This window comes from Cherax quadricarinatus, chromosome 24, assembly GCF_038502225.1.
Source record: "Cherax quadricarinatus isolate ZL_2023a chromosome 24, ASM3850222v1, whole genome shotgun sequence".
NCBI lineage: Eukaryota > Metazoa > Arthropoda > Malacostraca > Decapoda > Parastacidae > Cherax > Cherax quadricarinatus.
In genome coordinates this window covers 39977905-40005474 of record NC_091315.1, presented here as the reverse complement: position 1 = coordinate 40005474, position 27570 = coordinate 39977905, and the positions used below count along the sequence as shown (strand labels likewise).

Genomic DNA, 27570 nt, shown 5'->3' with positions numbered 1-27570 from the left:
ACTGGTGGAAACATTGGGCATATTCTCTTACACCTGCTGTCCCTGTTCACCTAGCAGTAAGTAAGTACTTGGGTGTTAGTCAACTGGTGTGGGTTGCATCCTGGGGGGACAAGATTGAAGGACCCCAAGGGAAATATGACACAGTCCTCAATGGTGCACTGGTTTTCTTGTGTTATCCTGGGTGGCTAACCCTCTGGGTTAAAAATCTGAACAAATATTATCAAATTTTATCTTAACTTTTTACTCCTACTCTGCAGGCGTGAGCATTGCGGATGCTTGTGGTTTGGTAGGTTGCATCCTCGATTCACACACTGAGGGTCCAGGGATAACTCCCTGGCACAGGTACCTGGGTTCCCTGTTGACATAGTAGTAAATAGGTACCCGAGTGTTAGTCGACTCCTGGGGAGAAGGTTCAAGGGCCTTAATGGAAACAAGACCAATTGTCCCCAGTGACACAAACTTTATAGGGTTATCCTGGATGACTAATCCTCCAAATTAGCCACCCAGGATAACCTTTATCTTTTGACCCACCAGCCAGACATGCCATAACCTCCTTCACGTGCATAATTTTTTAACACACAATAGCACCATTGCATCTCAGTATTAGGTGGAAATATTGGCAGATTTCAGTTATAATAGTTTCAAATGAATTGGCTCTCGACATACTTATGACTGGTTTCAAGAGTTCTTTTCCCACAGCCTTGCTTGAAGTCCAAGTTTCCTGGTCAGCCAGGCTGGAGCTACTTGCATGCCATTAACCAAAAACTTGGAATTAAGTTTTGTGAATTAAATCCCAAAACAAAACACAATATTTAACCAAAATGGCATGTGTATTTCTGTGGAGAGACAGTATAACCCAGGACTTAAGGCTTATAATATATTGGACTCGATAATTTTAGATGAGGAAAATCAGAATACATAGACCTATAATTTTTTCATATGAAATGAATGTTTTTCTAAAGGGTCACATTTCTTTACTGCTGTAGTAGTAGTAAATAATAGATTATGATGCTTGAGATGTAGAAGTATAAATTAGTGAGTATTCAGGCCTGTCACAAAGGGTATGTATTGGTATTCTATATTACTCCTATGTTTTATGAGTTGGCTTCTAAGGTTGAAGTTTGCAATCAATGCTAAGGAAAATGGCCTTATCAGGATAAAATTTTGGTTGTATAGATAATTACCAAATACTGTGATATGTTTAACAGATAAAATAATATACAGTGGTACCTCGATGTTCAAACTTAATCCATTCCAGGAGGCTGTTCGAATAGTGAGTTGTATGAATATTGAACCAGTTTTTCCCATAAGAAATAATATAAATTGGATTAATCCACTCCAGACCCCCAAAATTACCAATTATAAAACATTTTAAGTGAAAATATTGCTTATTTAAACCTATATAATATTTGTATGCATAAAATCATACATGAAAACTATAAAAACAATAAATACATGAAATAAATAAAAATTTAACTGCACTTCACCTTTACTGAGGAGTGCTGATGGCCTAAGAGGAAGGTGGAGAAATGTTATTGTTTGGAAAGGGTGTCACCTTCCGTAAAAACATCAGGTAACTGCCCATCTGGTGGTTTTTGTCTCTTCTGTCTCTGTGCAGTAGCACTTGAAGATGATTGATAAGGATTCACTAGCATTTGATTTTTTCTTTGCTAAAGAAACTACCCAATGTCTGCTTTTGGCAACTTTTCAGAATTTTTCTAAAGTGGTCAGCAACTCTGTCATTGAACAGGTTAATGCTGCTGTTCACAACAGCAATGTTAGGATGCCATTTTTCCACCAGGCTATGTATTTGAGCCCACTGGTAACACAGTTCCTTAATTTTTGCAATGGAAATGCTGCCCTTACTGCTTCCCTCCTCTGAAGAAGAAATTTCCTCAACCACTTCTTGCTGCTCTTTGAGCAGGTCTTGAAGTTCTACTGTGGTGAGCTCATTCATGTGATCCTCCACCAACTCCTCTACATCCTCATCATCCATTTCCAAACCCATGGACTGTCCTAACAAATGACATACTCACCCAGGAAGTACAACATCTAATAACCCCCAACACTCAATTCCTTGACAGAATCACAACTCTAGAAGACAAAATACATGCAATAGACCAACAAAATAACAGCCACACTGAAATTGAGCACACCATTAATCGCCTTTGGGAGCGAGTCGCTAAACTAAATATGTATACTACCAACCTCATAGAAGAAAGATCACAAGTGGATCTCCAACTCGCCAATGTCATCGACAAATTCCAAGACCATAATGACCAACAATAGCTATCTGACGCTATTGTAGTTAATAGCCACCATCTCCCACCTTCAGTCACCCAAGAGACATGCATGGGGACCACCCTACAGCTTGTCAAGGACCACCTTCACCTAAATATACCTAGTGATGAAGTAAAAGATTGCAAACTGATGGGCTACTAAGCTGGGCAAAAAACAGTGCTATTAAAATTCAACACCAGCTTACAAAGAAATAACCTGTTAAAAACATCCATATTTACGAAATCTGAGGTACAGTGGAACCCCGGTTTTTGTCCTTAATCTGTTCCAGAAGGTTGGTCGTAATCCGAAATGGATGAACACCGAAGTATAATATTTCCCATAAGAAATAATGTTAATCCAGTTAATCTGTTCTAGACACCCAAAAATATTCACAAAAAATACATTTTATAAAGAATAACTATAGTTTTACATACAGAAAACAATGAGAAATAAATATAAATGACTAATTTTAATGGACAAATGAATATTTAAATCACTATTACATACCTTTATTGAGGACTATTGTTGATGTATGGAAGAAGGCGAGGAGGGGAGAGGGAGGAGAGGTTATTGTTTGGAAGGGGAATCCCCCTTCATAAGGACTTCAGGTATCAAAGCCCTATCTGGGGTTGCTTCCCTTTTTTGTCTTTTACTGGCACTAGGACCAGCTTGAGAGTCACTGGACCCCTGTCGCACAAAAAAATCTGTCCAGAGAGTTCTGTTTCTGGCGTCTCTTTAAGATTTGCCTAAAATGGGACAAGGCATTGTCATTGAGCATGTTGCAGACACAGCTTGCAGCAGTTTTGTTAGTTTGATAATTCTTCACAAAGCTTTGCACCTTACTCCACTTGCAAAAATGTCCTTAATCACTGAAAAAGGCACGTGCTTCCCTCTCTCTTCCTCCTCCTCTGAAGCAGTTTCCTCAGTTGCAATCTGTTGCTGTTCCAGTTGAATTTCTTGCAGCTCTTCAGTGGTTAGTTCTTTCCTGTGGTCCTCCACCAACTCTTCCACATCCTGGCCTTTCACATCCAACCTCATGGACTTCCCAAAAGGCACAACACATTCCACAATAGGCATAGGGTCGTCAGGGTCAGCCTCAAACTCTTCAAAATCCTTCTCGAGGATACATTCTGGCCACTATGAACTTTCTTTGGCCCCATGGTGGCTTATTTTACAGTCGCACTCAATAAACAAGCACAAAAAACAATGGATTATTACAAATTACAAATTACGTACTAGAAACCAGCACTTTCCCAACACTACTCAAGATAGCAAGGGTTATGACAATACACAAAGGTGGTGACCCCACAGATGTAAACAGCTACAGGCCAATATCAAACTTTCCGTTGCTATCCAAAATCTTCGAGAAACTCATACACAAGAGATTATATTCCTTTATAACAGTGCAAAGCATCCTCAACCCCTACTAATTTGGCTTCAGGAAAAGCAGAAGTACAAACGACAATTGTAAAAATGCTAGACCTGCTTTACACAGCACTTGAAAAAGATGAATATCCATTAGGACTCTTTATCAATACAGTAGTCCACAGCATCTTGCTCACAAACTTGATCATTGTGGTATAAGAGGCCATGCACTTACATATTTCAAATCCTACCTTACTAACAGGCATCAATACGTCTCGATTAAGGACACAACCTCATCAACAAGACCACTGGATACTGGAGTACCACAGGAAAGTGTCCTTGGTCCCCTGCTCTTCCTCTTATACATCAGTGATCTTCCTAATATATCACAACACCTTAAACCTATTCTCTTTGCTGATGACACGACTTTTGTCATCTCCCACCCTAATCTTGCCTCACTCAACACTATTGTTAACGAAGAGCTAGTAAAAATATCGACCTGGATGACTGCTAATAAACTTACACTTAATATTGACAAAACCTTCTACATTATGTTTGGGAACAGAACAGGTGCTGCCCAGCTGAACATTATGATTGACAACACTCTTATTGCTTAACATAATTAGGGCAAATTTCTGGTCCTGCACCTAGACAGCAGCCTGAAATCCAGCACAACAAAAAGTATCCAAAACAGTTGGGATCCTCTCCAAGATAAATTACTACGTACCACAATCAGCCCTACTCACACTATACTATTCACTCATCGATCCTTACCTCACCTATGTTATTTGTGCCTGGGGATCAACAGCAGCAACCCACCTAAGCCAATAATAACCAACAGAAAACTGCAGTAAGAATTATCACGCAATCCAATGCCAGACAATACACCCCCCACTCTTCAGAGACCTAAACTTACTCGCTGTACAAAACATTAAAACCTACTACTGTGCAATCTACATTTACAGAACCATAAATTCTAATATTAATCCAGAACTAAAACACTTCTTTGATAGTCACAACAGGACCCATAGACACAATACCAGACACAAAAATCTCTACAACATTCCTCGTGTCCAGCTAAATCTCTACAAAAATTTGATGTAAATTAAAGGACCTAAAATCTGAAACTCCCTGCCTGAAAACTCCAGAACCACAGACTCAACTACCATTTTTAAAACTACCGTTAAAAAACATCTTATCTCCCTAACTCACCCCATCTTCAACTAACTATATGAAAACCACCTATTCTCTTATTTGTACCATGAACACATCCAAAATAAAATAGACATACGTACTCTCATTATCTTGCACTTACACTTGCCCAAATGACTGTAAGCATAAAATTACTAATATAGCTATTGCCTAATACATGTAGATCTTAAGTTAGTCCTACATTTGCCTAAGATACTCTCCCAATATAGGAACTTTAATAGGAACAGTGCATCATGCCAAGATAAAACCATTCCCATTACTAAATTTACTAATTGTAATATTGTAATATGTACACCTACCATCCGACTTACGACCTGCTCGACTTACGACCACTCGACTTACGACCGTGTTTTTTATGCCAAATTTCTGGGAAATAAACAAGTGTTTGTGTTGTACACAGTGTTTATCCTAAACCTTACAGTATAAAATACAATACTAACAGCATAAAAAGTAAAGTAAAACATGAAATACCAAAATAAAACAACAAAATAAAGTCATTACAAAAATGTTACGTTGATATTCAGTAGTAAAGTTTGACTTACGACCATTTCGACTTACGACCGGTTTCTCGGAACCGAACTCGGTCGTAAGTCGGATGGTAGGTGTATATGTTTTGTACTGCGTCACTGTTAAAAATCTAATTAATAACTTCAGTTACCTAACTTTTATATCAGTATGCAATAAGGTATATTGAAATGTACTGCTCTATAACCTGTGCCATTATAGAGTAAGAATTAGGATTAGTCTGCCCGAAATGCCTAGGCATGCTAGTGGCCTACTGTGTAATTAATATATTATAAAATATAAACCACGCATTGTAAGCTTTGCAAGGAAATAAACATTTTCATTTTCATTTTCACCACATGCCCTGCCTCAAAGCCTTCAAAATCTCTGACACACAGTCAATGAGAGACTGAGCACGTGATTCTTTGTTTTTGTTGGACTTCATCCAGATGAACTGTTTTGTTTAGGTCGAATATCAGGGCAACGTCTAAATACCAAGTAAAATTTTTCTCAGAAGAGTTTGGCAAATATCGAGTTACATGAATATAGGGACGTACAAATATCGAGGTTCCACCGTAGTAATTTTGTGGTGCCACAACAGTATTTTAGTATACTGTTGTATTTTAGTATACTGCTGTAGCACCATATTGTACTGTACATGTACTTCTGTAAAATTAAATAATGTAAGTAAACATTATAAATGTTTGCTATTTGGACAACATATTGGTAACTAAATTTGTTGAATTTGATTATCAGCTGTGTAAATATAGCAGATGTAGGGCCTGTCATATGTGTGTGGCCACATTTACATCTGAATGTTGCATATGACACATAGTTCTTTCACATATATAGTAAGAATAATTTTTTGTAATTGTCTTAAAAATACAGTGGACCCCCGCCTTACGATCAGCTCCCAACTCGAACAATTATGTAAGTGTATTTTTGTAAGTGCTGTTGTATGTGTATTTTTGGGGGTCTGAAACGGACTAATCTAATTTACAATATACCTTATGGGAACAAATTCATTCGGTAACGGCACCCAAACAGACTTCTGGAATGAATTAACATTGTAAGTCGGGGGTCCACTGTCCTGTACTACCTTCTGCTATAACACTAGGTACATACACTTATGTAGAAAATAAAAAAAAATAGAGAAGCTTATTCTAAGATAAAGTTTTATAGTACAGTTACATTAATCTGAGGGGCCCAATTGACTAGGTTGTGAGCTAGTCAGCCTCAGTCTGCAAAAGCTTGGCTGATCAAATACAGTGGTACCTTGAGCTACGAACTTAATTCGTTCCAGAAGGCTGTTCGAGGGCCGATACCAAACGAATTTGCTCCCATAAGGAATAATGTAAATTAGATTAGTCCATTTCAGACCCCCAAAAATACACTTACAAAAGCACTTACAAAAATACACTTACATAATTGTTCGAGTTGGGAGCTGTTCAAAATTCGAGGTACCACTGTAGCCATTAGGAAAACCTGGTGCAGTAAAAGTTGGGTTCCAAAATTGGAAGAACTTGACAACTTGTTTACCTGGAGAGGGTTTTGGGGGTCAGTGCCCCCACAGCTTGATCTGAGACCAGGCCTCATGATCATGATCATGATCATGATCATGATCAGGGTCTGATCAGCTTGGTTGTTACTGCCAGTAAGGCATATAATGCCATAATTACTTTGGCAAGTATAATTTTTTTGTAGTACCAGTATGTTTATAGGAAGCAAAGTTTTTAATAATTTTGTTAACATTTACTTCTCTCTTTCAGATTACTGGCAGCTTAAGTGCTGAAAACAAATCAAGATTTATCAGTTCTATGTGAAACTCAGGAGAAATGTTAAGAGTTCTAGCCACAACCTTCAGAGTTGGAACAACTCTAAATAAGCCCATAAAACATGCATATGTTGTTTCTTCTTCAGATACTGATTTTTTATTACACGGCTTTTCTCCTGTACGTGGGTATGCTGCCAGACCTAAACAGACTTTATTCTTGGAGGAAAACACACTGAGTTCAAAGATTCTAAATTATCTGAGAACTGGTACAAAGTACTCGGTTGCTGACATTCCTGGTATTGATAGAATCAACAGTAATGTTTGTAATGATGCTTATGCTATACATCAGATGCTGCTTGTCATTTCCCACAGTTTAGTACCAAAGGCAAATGATGTCCTCAAACTTTTCTCATTATATGCCATATTAAAGCATTCTATTTTACAAGATATTATATCCAAGAAATCTCTCATGGTAACAGTGAAGAAGAAAGTCTATGATAGTGTATCCTTGATGACTCAAGATGAACTCAGAAACTTTGCAGTGGTATTAAAAGAAATGAATTTCCAGAAAACAAGATATTTAATGGAACTTGCTGGATATATTGATTCTGAATGTGAAAAACGAGCATGGAATGGAAATTTTGAACAGTGCCTGGAGCTCTTTGATATTCTATTAATATTATATGGAAATAATATCTACAGGAAAAAAGAGTATGACACTTTTATGTCATTATTTGAGAAACACACAGAATCATTTCAGCCTCAGCATTTAGTAAAAGTTCTTTATTATGTAGGAATTGGTAAGAAAAAAAAGTTATCAAGAGAGTTTATTGACAAACTAGTGAGAAAGCTGGGTGTTCACTATCAAGATTTGTCTTTTCAAGATGCTGGCATAGCAGCATCTGGTGTATTTAAATCTAATATAAAAGTGGACAAAGCCTCACCATTTATAATAAAAATGGTACAACATTTTAAAACTAAAGTTGAAGAATGCACCTCTATTTATGACTTAGAATCCTATGGACTTGTTGCAATGATGAAACTCATTCGTGCAACAAAATTTCAAGACATTGAACTCTTTCCTCCTTTGAATGCTTTTATAATGAGCACAAATTTAAACACACTCTCATCTGAGGTTGTTGCTCACACACTGGCACTCTATGCCAACACTGGTGTATACCATCCTGAAATTTTCACAAAGCTACAAAATATATTAATCCATCACTTAGAAGATCCATCACACACTGTCCGCTTAAAAGATTTGTCTAGAATTCTTTGGGCATTTAGTCATGTAAGTCATCAATGTGATAAGGCTTTTTTCAAAGAAATTGATAAATATCTCATGGAGTTTGTATATAATGGTGAAATAGATACATATCCACATTATCTATCAAGTACACTTCTCTCCATGGCTGTCCTTGAACATTACCCTCAAGAACTAATCAAGGAAACCTTCAGGCCTGAAAGAATTCACAGATTACAAGGTAAGGAAATTAATATTTTTGTTTAAAACAAATGTATTCAAAATAGGGTTTCATATCCATAGCCCCAAATTTATAACTTACTGATTATCTTGTTTACACCTTACTTAAGAAGACAAAAACCGAGTCAAAATATTTATTATTCCTACTCTCTCGGATGTCAAATGAAGACTCAGACATCAAGTATTTCTTGTATAAATTGTATAATGACTGTATAGTTGAACTCCCTAATATAAAATTTCCTTCAAAATGAACTGAATGGATTTCCTGTACCCAAGTACATCAAATAAATACACAAACAATTAAAAAGTTTTTTTTTTTCTGAGCCATACAGAGCATTTATAGTAGTTTTGCATTCCAATTGATTACATTTTTTTTTATTTTGACATAATTATAATACCAATGTAATTTGATATACAGTATAAGGTAGATCCTTATATGTATTACACTGTAGTTAAGTTCCTGAAAATGCCGTGTTAGATAAATCAGTGTTATATAAACTGAAGAACTTACGGGAAAAATAGGGTTACATTCCTAGGACCAAACCCCCCTCCCCCCTCCCCCCCCCAAAAAAGACAACTTTTTTTTTAGACATCCAGATCTTACAAAAATGAAAATGATAATGTTGTTTTTGTTGCTTAAGACTACAAATGCAACAGAAATATTTACCTTAAATTGTGGTTGCTAGTGTATGTCAGTGACTGTGAAGAGAGTGGAGATGCATGGTGTGGCCCTACTGGGCTGAGGTGGATGGTTGTTTGTTGTGAACAGAAGTGGATGGTTGTTGGTTGTTAGCAGAAGTGGATGGTTGAGGTTTTGGTATTCAAGTCGATGGTTGTATTGAAGTGTGTATAAATTCTATAATGGATCTCTGGCTTCTTTTACCCTGCAATACATTATACAGCTGATGGTAAGGCATCATCAGCTGCTCTAGACCCCATTTCAAAGCACTGCTTCTAGATTTGTCAGGGTCCTCTTCAGTGAAAAAGTCTGCTAGTTTAGCAGCAGTATGGAACTGCTCACATAACTGCTCCAATCTTAACTGTTTTTCTTCAGGTTCTTCTTCATCTTCTGTTATCTGGCTCTCTTGTATCTGTGCATTGAGCTCTGGCAACATTTCCTCTGGACTCCTGTCTTCATCATCGTTATCTTCTAAGAGCTCATTCACATCTTCATGTCCTTGCTAGCTGAACAATTTCCTGAACCTTACTCTCAGGCAAAGGAAAACCAGTGAAAGAATTAACTATAGAAGGCTATAGCTTTCCCCTGCCTAAGCCACCATGGGCGCAAAGAAAGTTACTAGTACCAGCCTCATAGTAATGAAGGTGAGAAACACGATAGAATTCAAGAAAGAGATTGTAGAAAAATATGAAAGTGGCATACGTTTAGCCAAGCTTGGAAAATAACTTGCCACTCAAGTGCCTCCTTGTACTGGACAATGCTCCTGCTCATCCTCCAGACTTGAAAGACCAATTGTTTAGGGACTTCAGTTTTATAAGTGAAGTTCTTGCCTCCTAACACCACTCCTCTCATCCAGCCCACGGACCAGCAGGTCATTTCTAACTTTAAAAAACTCTACATGAAAGCAATGTTTCAAAGGTGCTTTGAAGTGACCTCGAACACTGAATTGACCCTAAGAGAGTTCTGGAGGGATCACTTCAATACCCTCCACTGCATAAGCCTTATAGGTAAGGCTTGGCAAGAAGTGACTTTAGGACTTTGAACTCTGCTTGGAGAAAATTGTGGCCAGAATGTGTCCAAGAGAAGGATTTTGAAAGGTTTGAGGCTGACCCTGTCGACCCTACGCCTGTTGTGGAATGTAATGTGTCTGGGGAAGTCCATGGGGTTGGATGTGAGTGGCCAGGATGTGGAAGAGTTAGTGGAAGACCACAGGGAAGAGCTAACCGCTGAAGAGCTGCAAGACCTTCATCTGCAACAGCAGCAGACCACAGCTGAGGAAATTGCTTCAGAGGAGGAGGAAGAAGAGGGGAGAAAGTGCCTTCTTCAGTGATTAAGGACATGTGTGCAAAGTGGAATGAGGTGCAAACTTTTGTTGAAAAATATCACCCTGACAAAGCTGATACAAGCCGTATCTGCAATATTATCAGTGACAATACCTTGTCCCATTTTAAGCAAATCTTAAGAGACGCCAGAAACAGATCTCTCTGGACAGACTTTTTTGTGCGACAGGGGTCCAGTGCCAGTAAAAAAAAAGAAGGGAAGTAACCCGAGAGGGCTTTGATACCTGAAGTCCTTATCAAATCAAATTAAGTTTATTCTCTATAAAGATTACAATGTGGGGTTTACAAATTATAGGATATTGTGGGGTTTACATATTATATAAAACTAATTACAGAGAGGGCCACTATCACACCTAGCATGACTAGGCATTTCAGGCAGACTAAGATTAATTAAAAAATCTATATTACCTGGAGTTTACCTGAAGAGAGATTGGTACAGATTAAGGAGCATATTGGTATTAAGGCTAAGTGCCTGCATTACAGTTTGTAATTTTAGCAGTGGGGGGATTCCCCTTCCAAACAATAACCTCAACTCCCTCTCCCCTCTTCACCTTCTTCAATATGCCAACAAGAGTCTTCAGTAAAGGTATGTAATGTTCATTTATCATTAAAATTAGTCATTTATATTAATTTCTCATTGTTTTCTGTATGTAAAACTATAGTTATTCTTTAAAAAATGTATTTTTGTTAATATTTTTGGGTGTCTGGAATGGATTACAGTGGAACCTCAGCTTACGAATGCCCCACCATTCAAATTTTTCAGGATACGAATCGTTATCTGGTCAATTTTTTGCTTCTGGATACGAACAAAATTTCAGGATGCCAACCTCCCCCTCTAGGGATATTCCTTAAATAAATAAATAAAATACATATTTATATCTTTGCAAAGGTTACAATATGTGTTTACATATCATAATATAATTGGAGCAAAGAAAGGCACCTTCATGCCGAGGCATTTCGGGCAGACTTAACCTAATACTACTAATACATAGTCTAGACAGGTGAAAAGTGTACTAGTAGTGGTTACTAATGTTTTGCTGATGGTGGTGCCAACTACTGGCAGCCTTTTGAAGTTTCTCCTTACTGTTATTATCATTATTACTATTATTATATTTTTTATTATCACACTGGCCGATTCCCACCAAGGCAGGGTGGCCTGAAAAAGAAAAACTTTCACCATCATTCACTCCATCACTGTCTTGCCAGAAGGGTGCTTTACACTACAGTTCTTAAACTGCAACATTAACACCCCTCCTTCAGAGTGCAGGCACTGTACTTCCCATCTCCAGGACTCAAGTCCGGCCTGCCGGTTTCCCTGAACCCCTTCATAAATGTTACTTTGCTCACACTCCAACAGCACGTCAAGTATTAAAAACCATTCGTCTCAATTCACTCCTATCAAACACGCTCATGCACGCCTGCTGGAAGTCCAAGCCCCTTGCACACAAAACCTCCTTTACCCCCTCCCTCCAACCTTTCCTAGGCCAACCCCTACCCCGCCTTCCTTCCAGTACAGACTGATACACTCTTGAAGTCATTCTGTTTCGCTCCATTCTCTCTACATGTCCGAACCACCTCAACAACCCTTCCTCAGCCCTCTGGACAACAGTTTTGGTAATCCCGCACCTCCTCCTAACTTCCAAACTACGAATTCTCTGCATTATATTCACACCACACATTGCCCTCAGACATGACATCTCCACTGCCTCCAGCCTTCTCCTCGCTGCAACATTCATCACCCATGCTTCACACCCATATAAGAGTGTTGGTAAAACTATACTCTCATACATTCCTCTCTTTGCCTCCAAGGACAAAGTTCTTTGTCTCCACAGACTCCTAAGTGCACCACTCACCCTTTTCCCCTCATCAATTCTATGATTCACCTCATTCTTCATAGACCCATCCGCTGACACGTCCACTCCCAAATATTTGAATACATTCACCTCCTCCATACTCTCTCCCTCCAATCTGATATCCAATCTTTCATCACCTAATATTTTTGTTATCCTCATAACCTTACTCTTTCCTGTATTCACTTTTAATTTTCTTCTTTTGCACACCCTATCAAATTCATCCACCAATCTCTGCAACTTCTCTTCAGAATCTCCCAAGAGCACAGTGTCATCAGCAAAGAGCAACTGTGACAACTCCCACTTTGTGTGTGATTCTTTATCTTTTAACTCCACGCCTCTTGTCAAGACCCTCGCATTTACTTCTCTTACAACCCCATCTATAAATATATTAAACAACCACGGTGACATCACACATCCTTGTCTAAGGCCTACTTTTACTGGGAAATAATTTCCCTCTTTCCTATGTACTCTAACTTGAGCCTCACATTACTATTATATTGTATTATTATTATTAGTATTGTTATAATAATAATGATTATTATTATTATTAGTAGTAGTAGTAGTACGTACGTGGTGAGGGGCTTTTGATCTAAGGAATTGGATCTGTGCTCCAGGTCCCTAAATTAATAATAATTAATTATTATTATTATTATTAAAATACGTAAGTGCTAATAATAACAATAATAATATAATATAATATAATAATAATGTACTATATATATTTTTTTTTAACAATTCGGCCGTCTCCCACCGAGGCAGGGTGACCCAAAAAGAAAGAAAATCCCCCCAAAAATACTTTCATCATCATTCAACACTTTCACCTCAATCACACATAATCACTGTTTTTGCAGAGGTGCCCAGAATCCAACAGCTTAGAAGTATATACGTATAAAGATACACAACATATCCCTCCAAACTGCCAATATCCCAAACCCCACCTTTAAAGTGCAGGCATTGTACTTCCCATTTCCAGGATTCAAGTCCGGTTGTATAAAATAACCGGTTTCCCTGAATCCCTTCACTAAGTACATGTATTACCCTTCTCACACTCCAACAGCTCGTCAGGTCCCAAATACCATTCGTCTCCATTCACTCCTATCTAACACGCTCACGCACACTTGCTGGAAGTCCAAGCCCCTCGCCCACGAAACCTCCTTTACCCCCTCCCTCCAACCATTTTGAGGACGACCCCTACCCCGCCTTCCTTCCCCTACAGATTTATATGCTCTCCATGTCATTCTACTTTGATCCATTCTCTCTAAATGACCAAACCACCTCAACAACCCTTCTTCAGCCCTCTGACTAATACATACTTTTATTAACTCCACACTTTCTCCTAATTTCCACACTCCGAATTTTCTGCATAATATTTACACCACACATTGCCCTTAGACAGGACATCTCCACTGCCTCCAACCGCCTCCTCGCTGCAGCATTTACAACCCAAGCTTCACACCCATATAAGAGTGTTGGTATCACTATACTTTCATACATTCCCTATATACTATACTATATACGCAGTAATAATAATAAAATAATAATACATGTATAATAATAATATAGTAATATATAATAATACGTAATAGTACAATAATAATTATAATAATAATACTATGTACGCACTGCATATAATTTAGTTTGACGCCACTGCAATGCTCACCAGTGCACACGTGGTTACGGAGTTATCCTCGCAGTGAAAGGAATTCTCGTGATTTCCTTACATTTCGTGCAAAGAATAACAGCGGCTAAAAGAGGTCAATATATCTGAAATGCATAGAGAGACACTGGTCAGAGAAATAGCAAGCATCGAACTTAAGCTAAAGGAATCTTATAGGAGTCAGGAATCGCGGGAAGAACTAAAAGCCATAAATGAAATCGAAAGAAACCCAAAGTATTTCTTCTCCTATGCCAAATCAAAATCAAGAACAACGTCCAGTATTGGGCCCCTACTTAAACAAGATGGGTCCTACACAGATGACAGCAAGGAAATGAGTGAGCTACTCAAGTCCCAATATGACTCAGTTTTTAGCAAGCCGCTAACCAGACTGAGAGTCGAAGATCAAAATGAATTTTTTATGAGAGAGCCACAGAATTTGGTTAACACAAGCCTATCCGATGTTATCCTGACGCCAAATGACTTCAAACAGGCGATAAATGACATGCCCATGCACTCTGCCCCAGGGCCAGACTCATGGAACTCCGTGTTCATCAAGAACTGCAAGAAGCCCCTATCATGAGCTTTTACCATCCTATGGAGAGGGAGCATGGACACGGGGGTCATCCCACAGTTACTAAAAGCAACAGACATAGCCCCACTCCACAAAGGGGGCAGTAAAGCAACAGCAAAGAACTACAGACCGATAGCACTAACATCCCATATCATAAAAATCTTTGAAAGGGTCCTAAGAAGCAAGATCACCACCTATCTAGAAACCCATCAATTACACAACCCAGGGCAACATGGGTTTAGAACAGGTCGCTCTTGTCTGTCTCAACTATTGGATCACTACGACAAGGTCCTAGATGCACTAGAAGACAAAAAGAATGCAGATGTAATATATACAGACTTTGCAAAAGCCTTCGACAAGTGTGACCATGGCGTAATAGCGCACAAAATGCGTGCTAAAGGAATAACAGGAAAAGTCAGTCAATGGATCTATAATTTCCTCACTAACAGAACACAGAGAGTAGTAGTCAACAGAGTAAAGTCCGAGGCAGCTACGGTGAAAAGCTCTGTTCCACAAGGCACAGTACTCGCTCCCATCTTGTTCCTCATCCTCATATCTGACATAGACAAGGATGTCAGCCACAGCACCGTGTCTTCCTTCGCAGATGACACCCGAATCTGCATGACAGTGTCTTCCATTGCAGACACTGCAAGGCTCCAGGCGGACATCAACCAAATCTTTCAGTGGGCTGCAGAAAACAATATGAAGTTCAACGATGAGAAATTTCAATTACTCAGATATGGTAAACATGAGGAAATTAAATCTTCATCAGAGTACAAAACAAATTCTGGCCACAAAATAGAGCGAAACACCAACGTCAAAGACCTGGGAGTGATCATGTCAGAGGATCTCACCTTCAAGGACCATAACATCGTATCAATCGCATCTGCTAGAAAAATGACAGGATGGATAATGAGAACCTTCAAAACTAGGGAGGCCAAGCCCATGATGACACTCTTCAGGTCACTTGTTCTATCTAGGCTGGAATATTGCTGCACACTAACAGCACCTTTCAAGGCAGGTGAAATTGCTGACCTAGAAAATGTACAGAGAACCTTCACGGCGCGCATAACGGAGATAAAACACCTCAATTACTGGGAGCGCTTGAGGTTCCTAAACCTGTATTCCCTGGAACGCAGGCGGGAGAGATACATGATTATATACACCTGGAAAATCCTAGAGGGACTAGTACCGAACTTCCACACGAAAATCACTCACTACGAAAGCAGAAGACTTGGCAGATGATGCAACATCCCCCTAATTAAAAGCAGGGGTGTCACTAGCACGTTAAGAGACCATACAATAAGTGTCAGGGGCCCGAGACTGTTCAACTGCCTCCCAGCATACATAAGGGGGATTACCAACAGACCCCTGGCAGTCTTCAAGCTGGCACTGGACAAGCACCTAAATTCGGTTCCTGACCAGCCGGGCTGTGGCTCGTACGTTGGTTTGCGTGCAGCCAGCAGTAACAGCCTGGTTGATCAGGCTCTGATCCACCAGGAGGCCTGGTCACAGACCGGGCCGCGGGGGCGTTGGCCCCCGGAACTCTCTCCAGGTAAACTCCAGTTAATTCGCCAGATTTCTTTCTTCTAACCATGTGTCCAAGAAAGCAAGTGCAAAGGACAGTGCCGAGAAGAAAAAGAGGATGATTTGCATGGAATTAAAGCAAGAAATCATTGATAAGTTCTGACTAGGTACGAGTGTTGAGGACTTGGCGAGTGAGTACAAGTGTAGCCCCTCTACTTATGTACAATACTAAAGCAGAAGGAGTCTATACAGGCTATAGCGCCAGCAAAGGGTATTACAGTAATTTCTAAGCAGCGGACCAGTGTCAGTGAAAAGATGGAAAAGCTGCTGTTGACACGGTTGACAGAGAAACAGCTCACAGGAGATATGTGCATTGTGTAGCAAGATAAACATAAAAATTGTACTTAGCAGTTCTTAACCCTTTGACTGTTTTGGTCGTATATATACATCTTACGAACCACCGTGTTTGACGTATATATACTCAAATTCTAGCGGCTTCAAATCAAGCAGGAGAAAGCTGGTAGGCCTGCATGTGAGAGAATGGGTTTGTGTGGTCAGTGTGCACCATATAAAAAAATCCTGGAGCATGCAGTGCATAATGAGAAAAAAAAACTCCAACTGTTTTTTTTTTTAATTAAAACGCCGATTTTGTGGTCTATTTTTGTATAGTATTTATCGTTGTATTCTCATTTTCCTGGTCTCAATTGATTAAATGGAAAACATATTATAGAAATAGAGGTGATTTTGATTGGTGTTACTATGAAAAGAATCTTGAAATGGAGCTCAAAGTAGGGAAAATGTTTGATTTTTGCCAATGTTCAAAAGTAAACAAATGATGTCATTATCCAATAAATGTCCAACTTGCCATTCTAATATGCAGTCATGAATGGGTTGACATTATTTATACAATTATTACAATATTGCAGTAGTCTGCATAACGGTAAATCTTCTATTTTTTGTTTGAATAATAATTTAAAATAGAAAGCATGAGTAATATGAGAGGGACCTGGAGACATGACTGAAGAACAAAGAAAATGTTATTTTAGAGCCAGGAATGTCTGCATTGTTCATTTTGGACCCTCTCTTGAAATTGGCATATTTTTTAATTTGCGTGAAATTGGCCAAATTGCCAATTTCTGACCACTTATTGGGTAGTTGAAATCAGTAAAGGGGCGGTTTCTTGTACTCAGTTGATAGAACAAATGGAGTTCTAAAGAAATAGTTATGAGTTTGGTCGACTGGAACAATGGAATTAACCGAAAATAGGGCTCAAAGTGGAGGAAATCGCCGATTCGTTAACATCGCTGAGGTCATTAACTTCGCGAGAGCATAAGTTATATATACACCTACCATCTGACTTACGACCTGCTCGACTTACCACCACTCGACTTACGACCGTGTATTTTATGCCAAATTTCTGGGAAAAAAATAACTGTTTGTGTTGTACACAGTGTTTATCCTAAACCTTACAGTATAAAATACAGTACTAACAGCATAAAAAGTAAAGTAAAACATGAAATACCAAAATAAAACAATAAAATAAAGTCATTACAAAAATGTTTTGTTGATATTCAGTAGTAAAGTTCGACTTACGACCATTTCGACTTACGACCGGTTTCTCGGAACCGAACTCGGTCGTAAGTCGGATGGTAGGTGTATATATATGTATATTCTTCTTCTTTCAACAAACCGGCCATATCCCACTGAGGCAGGATGGCCCAAAAAGAAAAACGAAAGTTTCCCTTTGTAACTTTAGCAATGTGTACAGGAGACGGGATTAGTAGCCCCTTGCTCCTGGCATTTTGGTCACCTCTAATGACACGCATGGCTTATGGAGGAAGAATTCTGTTCCACTTTCCCATGGAGATAAGAGGAAATAAACAAGAAGAAGAACTAGTAAGAAAATAGAAGAAAACCCAGAGGGGTGTTTATGTACAATACAGTACGATACAATATTTTATTTTCTTGCAAGTTCACAATGCAGTTGACATATTTTAGGAAGCATATTTACATAGGAGTGAATGGAAACAAATGGTATTTGGGACCTGACGAGCTGTTGGAGTGTGAGAAGGGCAATATTTAGTGAAGGGATTCAGGGAAACCGGTTATTTTTATATAGCCGGACTTGAGTCCTGGAAATGGGAAGTACAATGCCTGCACTTTAAAGGAGGGCTTTGGGATATTGGCAGTTTGGAGGGATATGTTGTGTATCTTTATACGTGCATGTATATGCTTCTAAACTGTTGTATTCTGAGCACCTCTGCAAAAACAGTGATTATGTGTGAGTGAGGTGAAAGTGTTGAATAATGATGAAAGTATTTTCTTTTTGGGGATTTTCTTTTTTTGGGGTCACCCTGCCTTGGTGGGAGACAGCCGACTTGTTAAAAAAAAAAAATTACACAGGTACTTTACAGTGAGGGTTTACAATGATTTGTAGTCAAAAGAGAGCCACTATCGTGCCTTGGCATTATGGGCAGTCTAAAGTTAATACATTACTGATTACTTAACACTAGATGTATAAAATGTAGTTTGTTAAGGCTGCACTAATTATACAATAGGTTATTCATCTATTTGATAAGGTTGCACTAATTATACAATAGGTTATACATCTATTAAATACGTATGTGCTATTCAATATTTGCACTAGGTTAAAATATGAGAATTTATTGTACTTAGAGTATATACTTATGGGATTCTGAGGCTAGGGGAGTAACACAGTGAGCAATGATATTTTGAGGAAGTGGAGAGTGATATGTTAGCTTTGTAGGTAAAGTTAAGTACGTACTGAGTACAGTGATACCTCGAATATCGGCCGAAACTGTTCCAGAAGGCTGTTCAAGTGTTGTTACCAAATGAATTTGTTCCCATAAGGAATAATGTAAATTAGATTAGTCCATTTCAAACCCCCAAATATACACTTACAAAAGCACTTACAAAAATACACTTACATAATTGTTCGAGTTGGGAGCTGTTCGAAATTCGAGGTACCACTGTAGGTATTTAGTTTTGGGTAAGTCTTGAATTGATGTACAGACAGGGTTCCTTTGGTGTTCACTGGTAATGAATTCCAAATTTTAGGGCCCTTTATGTGCATAGAGTTTTTACATAGTGTGAGATAGACATGGGGAACATAAAAGAGTGATCTGTGTCTTGTGTTAAGGTTGGTAAGAAGAAGTTTGAGTGAAGGGTGTTTATTTGAGTGTAGTGTTCTATGTATGTAGTAGGCACGGTAATAAGTACGGATGTTTTTTATGGTGAGTAAGTTTAGACTTTTGAATATTGGTGGAGCATGCTCTCTGATGTGGGAATTTGCATACTGACTGCAGCCTTTTGCTGGGTTATTAATGGTCTGAGATGATTTATTATTGTTGAGCCCCACACACAAACTCCATAGGTGAGATAGGGGTAAATGAGTCAGTGATACTGAGCAAAGAGAGCTGGTTGTGGAACATAGTACCATATCTTTGATAGTATGCCTATGGTCTTAGAGATTGTCTTGGAAATTTGTTGTATATGTGTCTAAAATTTGAGGCTACTGTCAAGGTGGATTCCTAAGAATTTTCCTTCTGTGATTCTTGTGACAGGTGATCTGTTTATCATTATGTTAAGTGGAACATTTGTAGTTTGGAAAACAAACTGAATGAAATAGGTTTGATCAACATTGAGAGTAAGCTTGTTAGTCATCATAATTCAGTATTTATAGTGTTGGTTAGTATGACTGGGTTTGGGTGAGAGAAGACGTATGTAGTGTCATCAGCAAATAATATGGGTTTGAGTAGTTGAGATGCATTTGGTAGGTTGTTGATGTAAATGAGAAAGAGAAGTGGGCCAAGGACACTGCCCTGTGGGACCCCGACTGCGATTGGTTGTGTGGAAGAGTTAGCATCATTTGTGTACACATATTGGCTTCTGTTGCTAAGGTATGACTTTAGGTAGTTGAGGGAGTGCCCTCTTATACCATAGTGTGTTAATTTTATGTGCAACAAATCATGGTCAACTGTATCAAAAGCTTTACGTAAATCAATGAAGATTCTCGAGAAAAAAGAAGTCCCAGTGGGACTTCTTTTTTCTCGAGAGCAGTGTATATTACTTTTAGCATATGTATAATAGCATCATTCATTATTTTATTAGGCCTGAATCCAAACTGACCTGGGTGATCAGGAGGGAATCCTATGAAGGGAGTGGAGTTGGAGGGAGAGTCAATCATGTTTGGTGTTGTTGTTGGTGTCGGTCCCCAGGTGAGGAGGGTTGAGGATACATCGACGCCCTGCTGGGTTGACATGTTGAGTTGCAGAGCCCTTGGTGTTATTCTTTTGTTACTTTTGTTGTTTCTTCTGTGAGTTCCTTTCATAGTATCATTAAGGTAGCTACTGGTGAAGCTATGGAAGAGAAGGCTTTATTTTCCTGAGCTTGGTGTTGAATGTTCGTCTGACAGCGGAGGCAGTGTTTGGATTTGCAGGGCTGTCTTCCTTAGATCGTCATTTTTGTCAAGGTTGTATTCCTAGTATTCCTGGGCCATTTTGTTTTCTATGTGGGTCCATGCAGTTGTACCTTCAATTAGGCCATCACAAGCTTTGATGAACACTGGATTTTGAAGAAAAAAGAGCTGCTAGGATGCTACTGCTGCCACTTGTATATGCATGTGTAGTATGACCTAAGTGTAAGTAGAAGTAGCAAGATATACCTGAAATATTGCATGTTTGGGACAGAAAAAAAGACACCAGCAATCCTATCATCATGTAAAACAATTACAGGCTTTTGTTTTACACTCACTTGGCAGGACGGTAGTAACCCCCTGGGTGGTTGCTGTGTATCAACCTACTACCTAGGTAATTATCCCTTACCCTTCTCATTTCCCAGGTGCTGTATGATCCTTACAGGTGTAGTGCTTCTTTATTATTTTCTTTTAACATGCTGGCTGTCTCCCATGCAGCATGGTGACCCCAAAAAAGAAATACTTTCACCATCATTCATACTGTAACTGTCTTTGCAGAGGTATGAAGATATAGTTTAGATGTTCTCTAAACAACAAATATCCCAAACCCCTCCTTTACAGTGTAAGCATTGTACTTCCCATCTCCAGGACTCAAGTCCAGCTAACCACTTTTCTTGAATCCCTTCTCAAAATATTACCCTGTGCCCACTCCAACAGCTTGTCAAAAACCATTTGCCTCCACTCATTCATGTCTGACATGTTCACAAATACCTACTGTATGTCCAGCCCCTTGCACACAAAACCTCTTTTACCCCCTCCCTCCATCCTTTCCTAGGATGACCCCTACCCCTCTTTCCCTCCACTACCGATATACCCTCCAACTCATCCTATTGTGCTTCACCCTCTCTAAATAACCAAACCACCACAACCTCTCCTCAGCCCTCTGAATAATACTTTTACTAACCCCACAGCTCCTAATTTCCACACTTCGAATTCTCTGCATAATATTTATGCCACACAAATTGCCCTTAGACACAACATCTCCACTGCCTCCAACCTCCTCATTGCTGAAACATTCACAACCCATGTTTCACACCCATATAAGAGTGTTGGTGCCACTATACTCTTATATATTCCCTATTTTGCCTCCATGGATAATGTTCTTTGTCTCCACAGATGCCTCAGTGCACCACCCACCTTTTCTCCTTCATCAGTTTTATAGTTTACATCGTCCTTCATAAACCTATCCGTTGACAAGTCTACTCCCAAATATCTAAATTCACTTCTTACATACTCCCTCCAATCTGATATCCAATTTTTCTTTACCTAACTCGTTTGATACCCTCATTGCCTTACTATTATCTATACAGCCTCTCCTCACTTAACGACGGAGTTCCGTTCCTAAAACCACGTCAGTAAATGAATTCGTCACTAAGTGAGGAGCCTACTTTAATGGTAATGGATTTGTGTCAACCATCTTTGATACTGTTATAATGTCACCTTTGATATTGTTTTAATGTCACCTTTGGTATATTTTTAACCCCTTGAGGGTCCATGCCGTAGATCTACGGCTTTACGTTGAGGGCCCAAACCGTAGATCTACGTCATGAGCTCAGCTCACTCCGATAAGCTGTGAGCGGTAAATTTTGGCCTTGATATGAGAAAATACATCTATGTGGTATGTGTGCACCACATAAAACAAATCCTGCAGCACATAGAGCATAATGAGAGAAAAAAAAACTGAGACCTTAATTTTCGATTAAAACAGCGACTTTGCAGTGTTTTTTCGTATGTTTTTTATGGTTGTATTTGCGATTTCTTGGTCTCATTTGATAGAATGGAAGACATATTACAGACATAGAGATGATTTTGATTGGTTTTAGTACTGCAAATGGCTTGAAACTGAGCTCAAAGTAGCGGAAATGTTAAATTTTTGCCGATGTTCAAGAGTAAACAAATGACCTCACACGTCTAATACATGCCAGCTGGTGGGTCTAATATATGTTCACAAATGTGCTGATATTATTTATACAATTATTACAATATTGCATAACAGTAAATCTTCTATTTTTTGGTTTGAATAAAAATTCATTATGTGAATAAAAAATAAAAATGGAATTCATTAGTAAAGCCTGAAAACGTAACTAATGAACAGAGGAAATGTTAGTTTAGTGCCAGGAATGCCTGCATTGTTTATTCTGGGCCCTATTTTGAAATTGAAGTATTTTGAATTTTGCATTAAATTGGCCAAATTACCAATTTGTGATCACTTTATTTTGTAGTTGAAACAGTTGACTTGGCGAATTCTTGTGCTCAGTCAATAGAATAGAAGTAATATTAGTGAAATAGCTAAGAATTTAGTTGATTGGAATAATGTAAATGGGAGTCAAAGTCCGCAAAATCGCCGATGCGTAAATATCGCTGACACATCAAAGTTTGCGAGAGCATAACTTCGTCAATTTTCCATCAAATATCATACTTTTTGTTTTATTACCCTCAGAAAAAGGTTCTCTACAATTTCATAAGAAAAAATAACAATTATTTTTTGAAAATTCTTGGACACTGGTGCACACTTTGAAATTTGGCATCTGGACCCTGAAAGGGTTAAATGTTTATACAGCAGTGTACTATATATTGTAATAACCAGAATAGAGGAAACCAGCTCTAATGTACATTATTTAGGTGTGCATACTGATCAGAGAGCCCGTTGTAAGTCCCAGTCATTGGAAAACAAGTATGTCGCTCAGTGAGGAGAGGCTGTATTTACTTTCAGCTTTCTTCCTTTATACACCCACCCAAACGCATCCACTAACCTCTGCAACTTCTCTTCAGAATCTCCAAAAAGTACAGGATCACGAGCAAAAAGCAGCTCTTATTTTGTATTAAATTCTGCATAATTTAATTCCACCTCTCATCCCAACATCCTAGCATTTACTTCTTTTACAAACCCACCTATAAATATGTTAAACAACCATGGTTATATTATGCATCTCTGTCTTAGGCCTTCTTTTACTGAAAAGTAATTTCCTACATACCCTAACCTGAGCCTCACTATCCTCATAAAAACTCTCTACAATATTTTGTAACTTACTACCTATTCCATTCACTTGCAACATATGCCACATTTCTCCCCTATCCTAAGTCCATAAAAGCAACAAAAATTTCCCTACCTTTATCTAAATATTGTTCACTTATGTGCTTCAGTGTAAATACTTTGTCTGCACATCCCCTACCCTCTCTAAAGCCTCCTTGTTCATCTGTGATCCTGCTCCCTGTCTTGCCTCTAATTCTTTCAGTAATAACCCTTCCATATACTTTACCTGGTATACCCATGAGGCTTATTCCCCTATAATTTTTACACTCTATTGTCCCCCTTCCCTTTATATAAAGGAACTATTCACACACACTGCCAGTCTCTAGGTACCTTCCTTTTCATACAGTTATTGAACAAAAGTATGAACCACTCCAAAACTATATTCTCACCTGCTTTTAACATTTCAGTCATGATCCCATCAATTCCAGCTGCTCAACCCCCTTTCATTCTACTCAATGCCTCATGCACCTGCCCCGCACTCATGTCTGGCTCTTCTTCACTTCTAAAAGATGTTGTACCTTCCTGGCCAATACGTGAAATTACTGCCTCCCTCTCTTCATTGACAGTTAACAGTTCCTCAAAATATTCCTGCCATCCTCCCAATACCTCGAGCTCCCCATCTGTTTTTAACTGTCAAATCCCTTTGTTTCCTAGGCTTTCTTAACCTATTTGTCTCACTCCAAAACTTTTTCATATTCTCAGCAAAATTTGTTGACAGTACCCCACTCTGTCATTTAAAAATATTATAATAAAAATAATAATAATAATTCCTCATTTCTCAATGTTCACCTTACTGCATTTCACTTGAAATGCCGCACTTTAGAAAATCTAAACTAATTAAATACCAACACAGTAGATTCTTCAGTTGTAGCACATTAAAGGTTTGTGTTATTTATAGACATTAATCTAATTTATACAAAATACTAAATACATATTATTTATTATAGGTTACCAGAAGAGCAAGCAGCTGTCTCGTCTTCTAATGCTAAATGAGTGTCTTAAATTGGAATTTCCTGAATTAATCCTTGAAATACCAGACATCTCAAAAAGTAATTTACCTTTAAGAACTCTCACAGATGAAACTAATCATCGTCCAGCTCTTGCAACATTAATGGAAGGTGCCTTCCTTATTAATCAAATAGTTGGTGCATCTGTTCTGAAACTTAAGTTTCCTATTACACACATTAACTATGCAAGTTTGTTATTCGATAATAGTGAGCTAAAGGATCAAAATTGTATCTGGTTACCAAATAGCACTGGCCAGCGAGACCATGTACTACAACAACTGTCTATGATTAAAGAGAATTTCTTTGTGCAGCACATAGCTATTGAACTGTTGGATTCTCATACTACTTTGTCTACATCAGAACCAATTGGAATAGTGAAAATGAAGATGCGACTTCTGAGTCAGCGTGGCTGGGAAGTGAAGAAAGTTCACTCAAAAGATGTTGAAAACTGTCAAGGTGATGTCCAAGCACTAGCAACTTTGATTCTGAATGAGTTGACTAAAGTATCCATATAATTGTAACATTTGAAAATTTGAAGTTAAACTGAAGAAAAAGCTAATTAAAATGTAATTGTGCCACTCGTCTGCACAGTTTTTTTTTTTTATGTCGAATTAAAGACGATTCATTAGCATTCTTATAGTTTTTAAACTCATATTTTATTATTTATGTACTGTGCATAAAACATTTAACTTACTGATTTATTTATACAGTTTTTGTACGTATTGTGCAAAAAAAATTTTTTTTTTTAAATATCACTAAATAAAATTTCCTAGCAGATTCATACAAATTTGTAAGGCATTTTATTGCTGATTACAGTTTAGCTGAAATGTAGAGCCAATTAATCCCAACAGGTTAAGTGTTTTATATATAATTATTATTGTGTTGTATATTGTCAATTTTGCAGTCCTCTACATTTGTAGATTAGCATTGTTTACAATGAAATAAACATCTCACACCCAAATTATTTTTCTGTGAACCTTTTCATAAAATTTTCCAGCAAAATATCACAATTTGGCACTTTGCGTGATAATTCTACAGGAGGGTCGCACTTATTCAGCATGTTAGGTTTTGAGCTACTGCTGTAAAGCAGTAGCCCGTAAAGCAATAGCTTTTCTTGGTAATATGTTTATACCATCATATATTAAGTGAGCGATATAGCTAGGCCTAAAAATTGAATATACAGTGTTACGCAGAAATGTGGGATACCTGGGGGCTAGAACCTTGTCAAGGGCAAAGGTAAAAGTTACACACAACTCAGGCATAAACAGGCCACCCAGGGCTATCCCAGTCAAAACAGAAAGCGCTAAACCAGTATTTACTTCAAAGGGTTGGTTAACAGAAGGTTAGGCAAAAATCCTAGTTAGGAAAATATATCTTTATTCATCATAACACTATATACACACTCAAGAAAACACCTTCATGTATCTCCTATCCTAAATGCCCAAATAGTGGGCACAAGAAGCAGGTGGCTGGTGGTCCAGCAACCATAAACACTCAGCCTAGCCAGTGCCAGGCCTTCACTACTCCAATACCAACCCCATTTCTTATTTCCTCACTCATCCCACAGCACCCTGGCCATGTCAGACCCTGGGTGAGCATACAAGTAAACCACAGAAGAGCCTATGGCTTGAGTTAGCTAAACAAAAGGAGTACACAACTACAAAACTTAGCTTAAATACATGGTGTCTCCGACGCCAGCCTCCATGCCATACGGACCACTCGTGTCTCCCAAGCCACGTTTACCCGCGTACCCAAAACACAGTTGGAAAATAAATCCCTAGCAGGATTTCTTTATAATTACCATTTAACCTACTTTACAGTAACCCCAAATGCACATTATGAATTATAAAATTATGCTTTACAATTATAACATTCATACTATTATGGTACCCTTCTCTACTGTATATAATGCACATTACAATGTCATGCAGAACCCTGCATAACATACAGAATACACGCTACTTTGAAATATTTTCATCCTTAGGTTATAGTGAGCGGTGAATATATTTATTGCAGGAAGTCAAATAAATGAAGAATGGGTATAGGTGAAAACTGCTGTATTAGCAAAACACTGTAAAGCGAAGCCTCTTTAAGAGGGGCTCCTTGGTGCGGTGAAGAGGCTCCTGGTCTGAGGAATTAGACCTTTTGGTCTCCTTACTCAGACCAAACCTAATTACCCCCCAACCTGCCCTCCCTATCCCATCCTCCTCATTCCCCCTTTTTTCTTTTCCTCCTCCTCCTCCCCATTCCCCCTTTTTTCCTTTCCTCCTCCTCCTCTCCATCCTTCCCCTATTCCCTTCTTATTTTCAGCCTTTGGGATTCTTCCCACAGGCACTGTAGTTCCTAGGTAGGGGAAAGGGTACGGGGGGTCCATCCCATTTCATTGAGGTCCTTAGCGGTGGTGTAGTTTGCCATAGAATCTGGATCACCTGGGGATGTCCCAATCCCTCTCCGATCTCCTGGAGGGTGGCTTTAGATGTTTCTCTGGTGACAGGTGTATTTCTGGAGGCTACCTTTCAGATTCCTGGGGGTGGTGGCCAAAGGAAGTATGCTTTGTGGCAGGTGTCCGGCCGCCCTCTCTTTTGTCAGCCGAGGTGGCTCAGCGTAAGTGAGGTTGCTATCCCGGATTGCTGGTTTACTGGCATGAAGGGTAGGGTATGGCATGGGTTCCATGCTGCATCTGCACTACTTGCGGTGCTGAGGTCCTCTTGGGTGCGGAGGGAGATTTACGCCCCTTTCATTCCTCCTAGGAGCTATTCCTCCACGTTCCCTCCTTTTTTTATTCTTTT

At 38.8% G+C, this 27570-nt stretch overlaps 1 protein-coding gene across 1 annotated transcript in view; it reads left to right on the top strand.

Annotated features, from left to right (window-relative positions):
- LOC128690934 (uncharacterized) overlaps positions 1-25736 on the top strand; it is a 31806-nt gene extending 6070 nt beyond the window's left edge. Inside the window, exons 2-3 of the mRNA XM_053779720.2 lie at positions 7131-8619; positions 24722-25736. Of these exons, the coding sequence (XP_053635695.1) occupies positions 7197-8619; positions 24722-25296 (1998 nt within the window). The 5' untranslated portion in view covers positions 7131-7196 and the 3' untranslated portion in view covers positions 25297-25736. The remainder of the gene's footprint in view (positions 1-7130; positions 8620-24721) is intronic.
- Positions 25737-27570: the final 1834 nt, after the last annotated feature.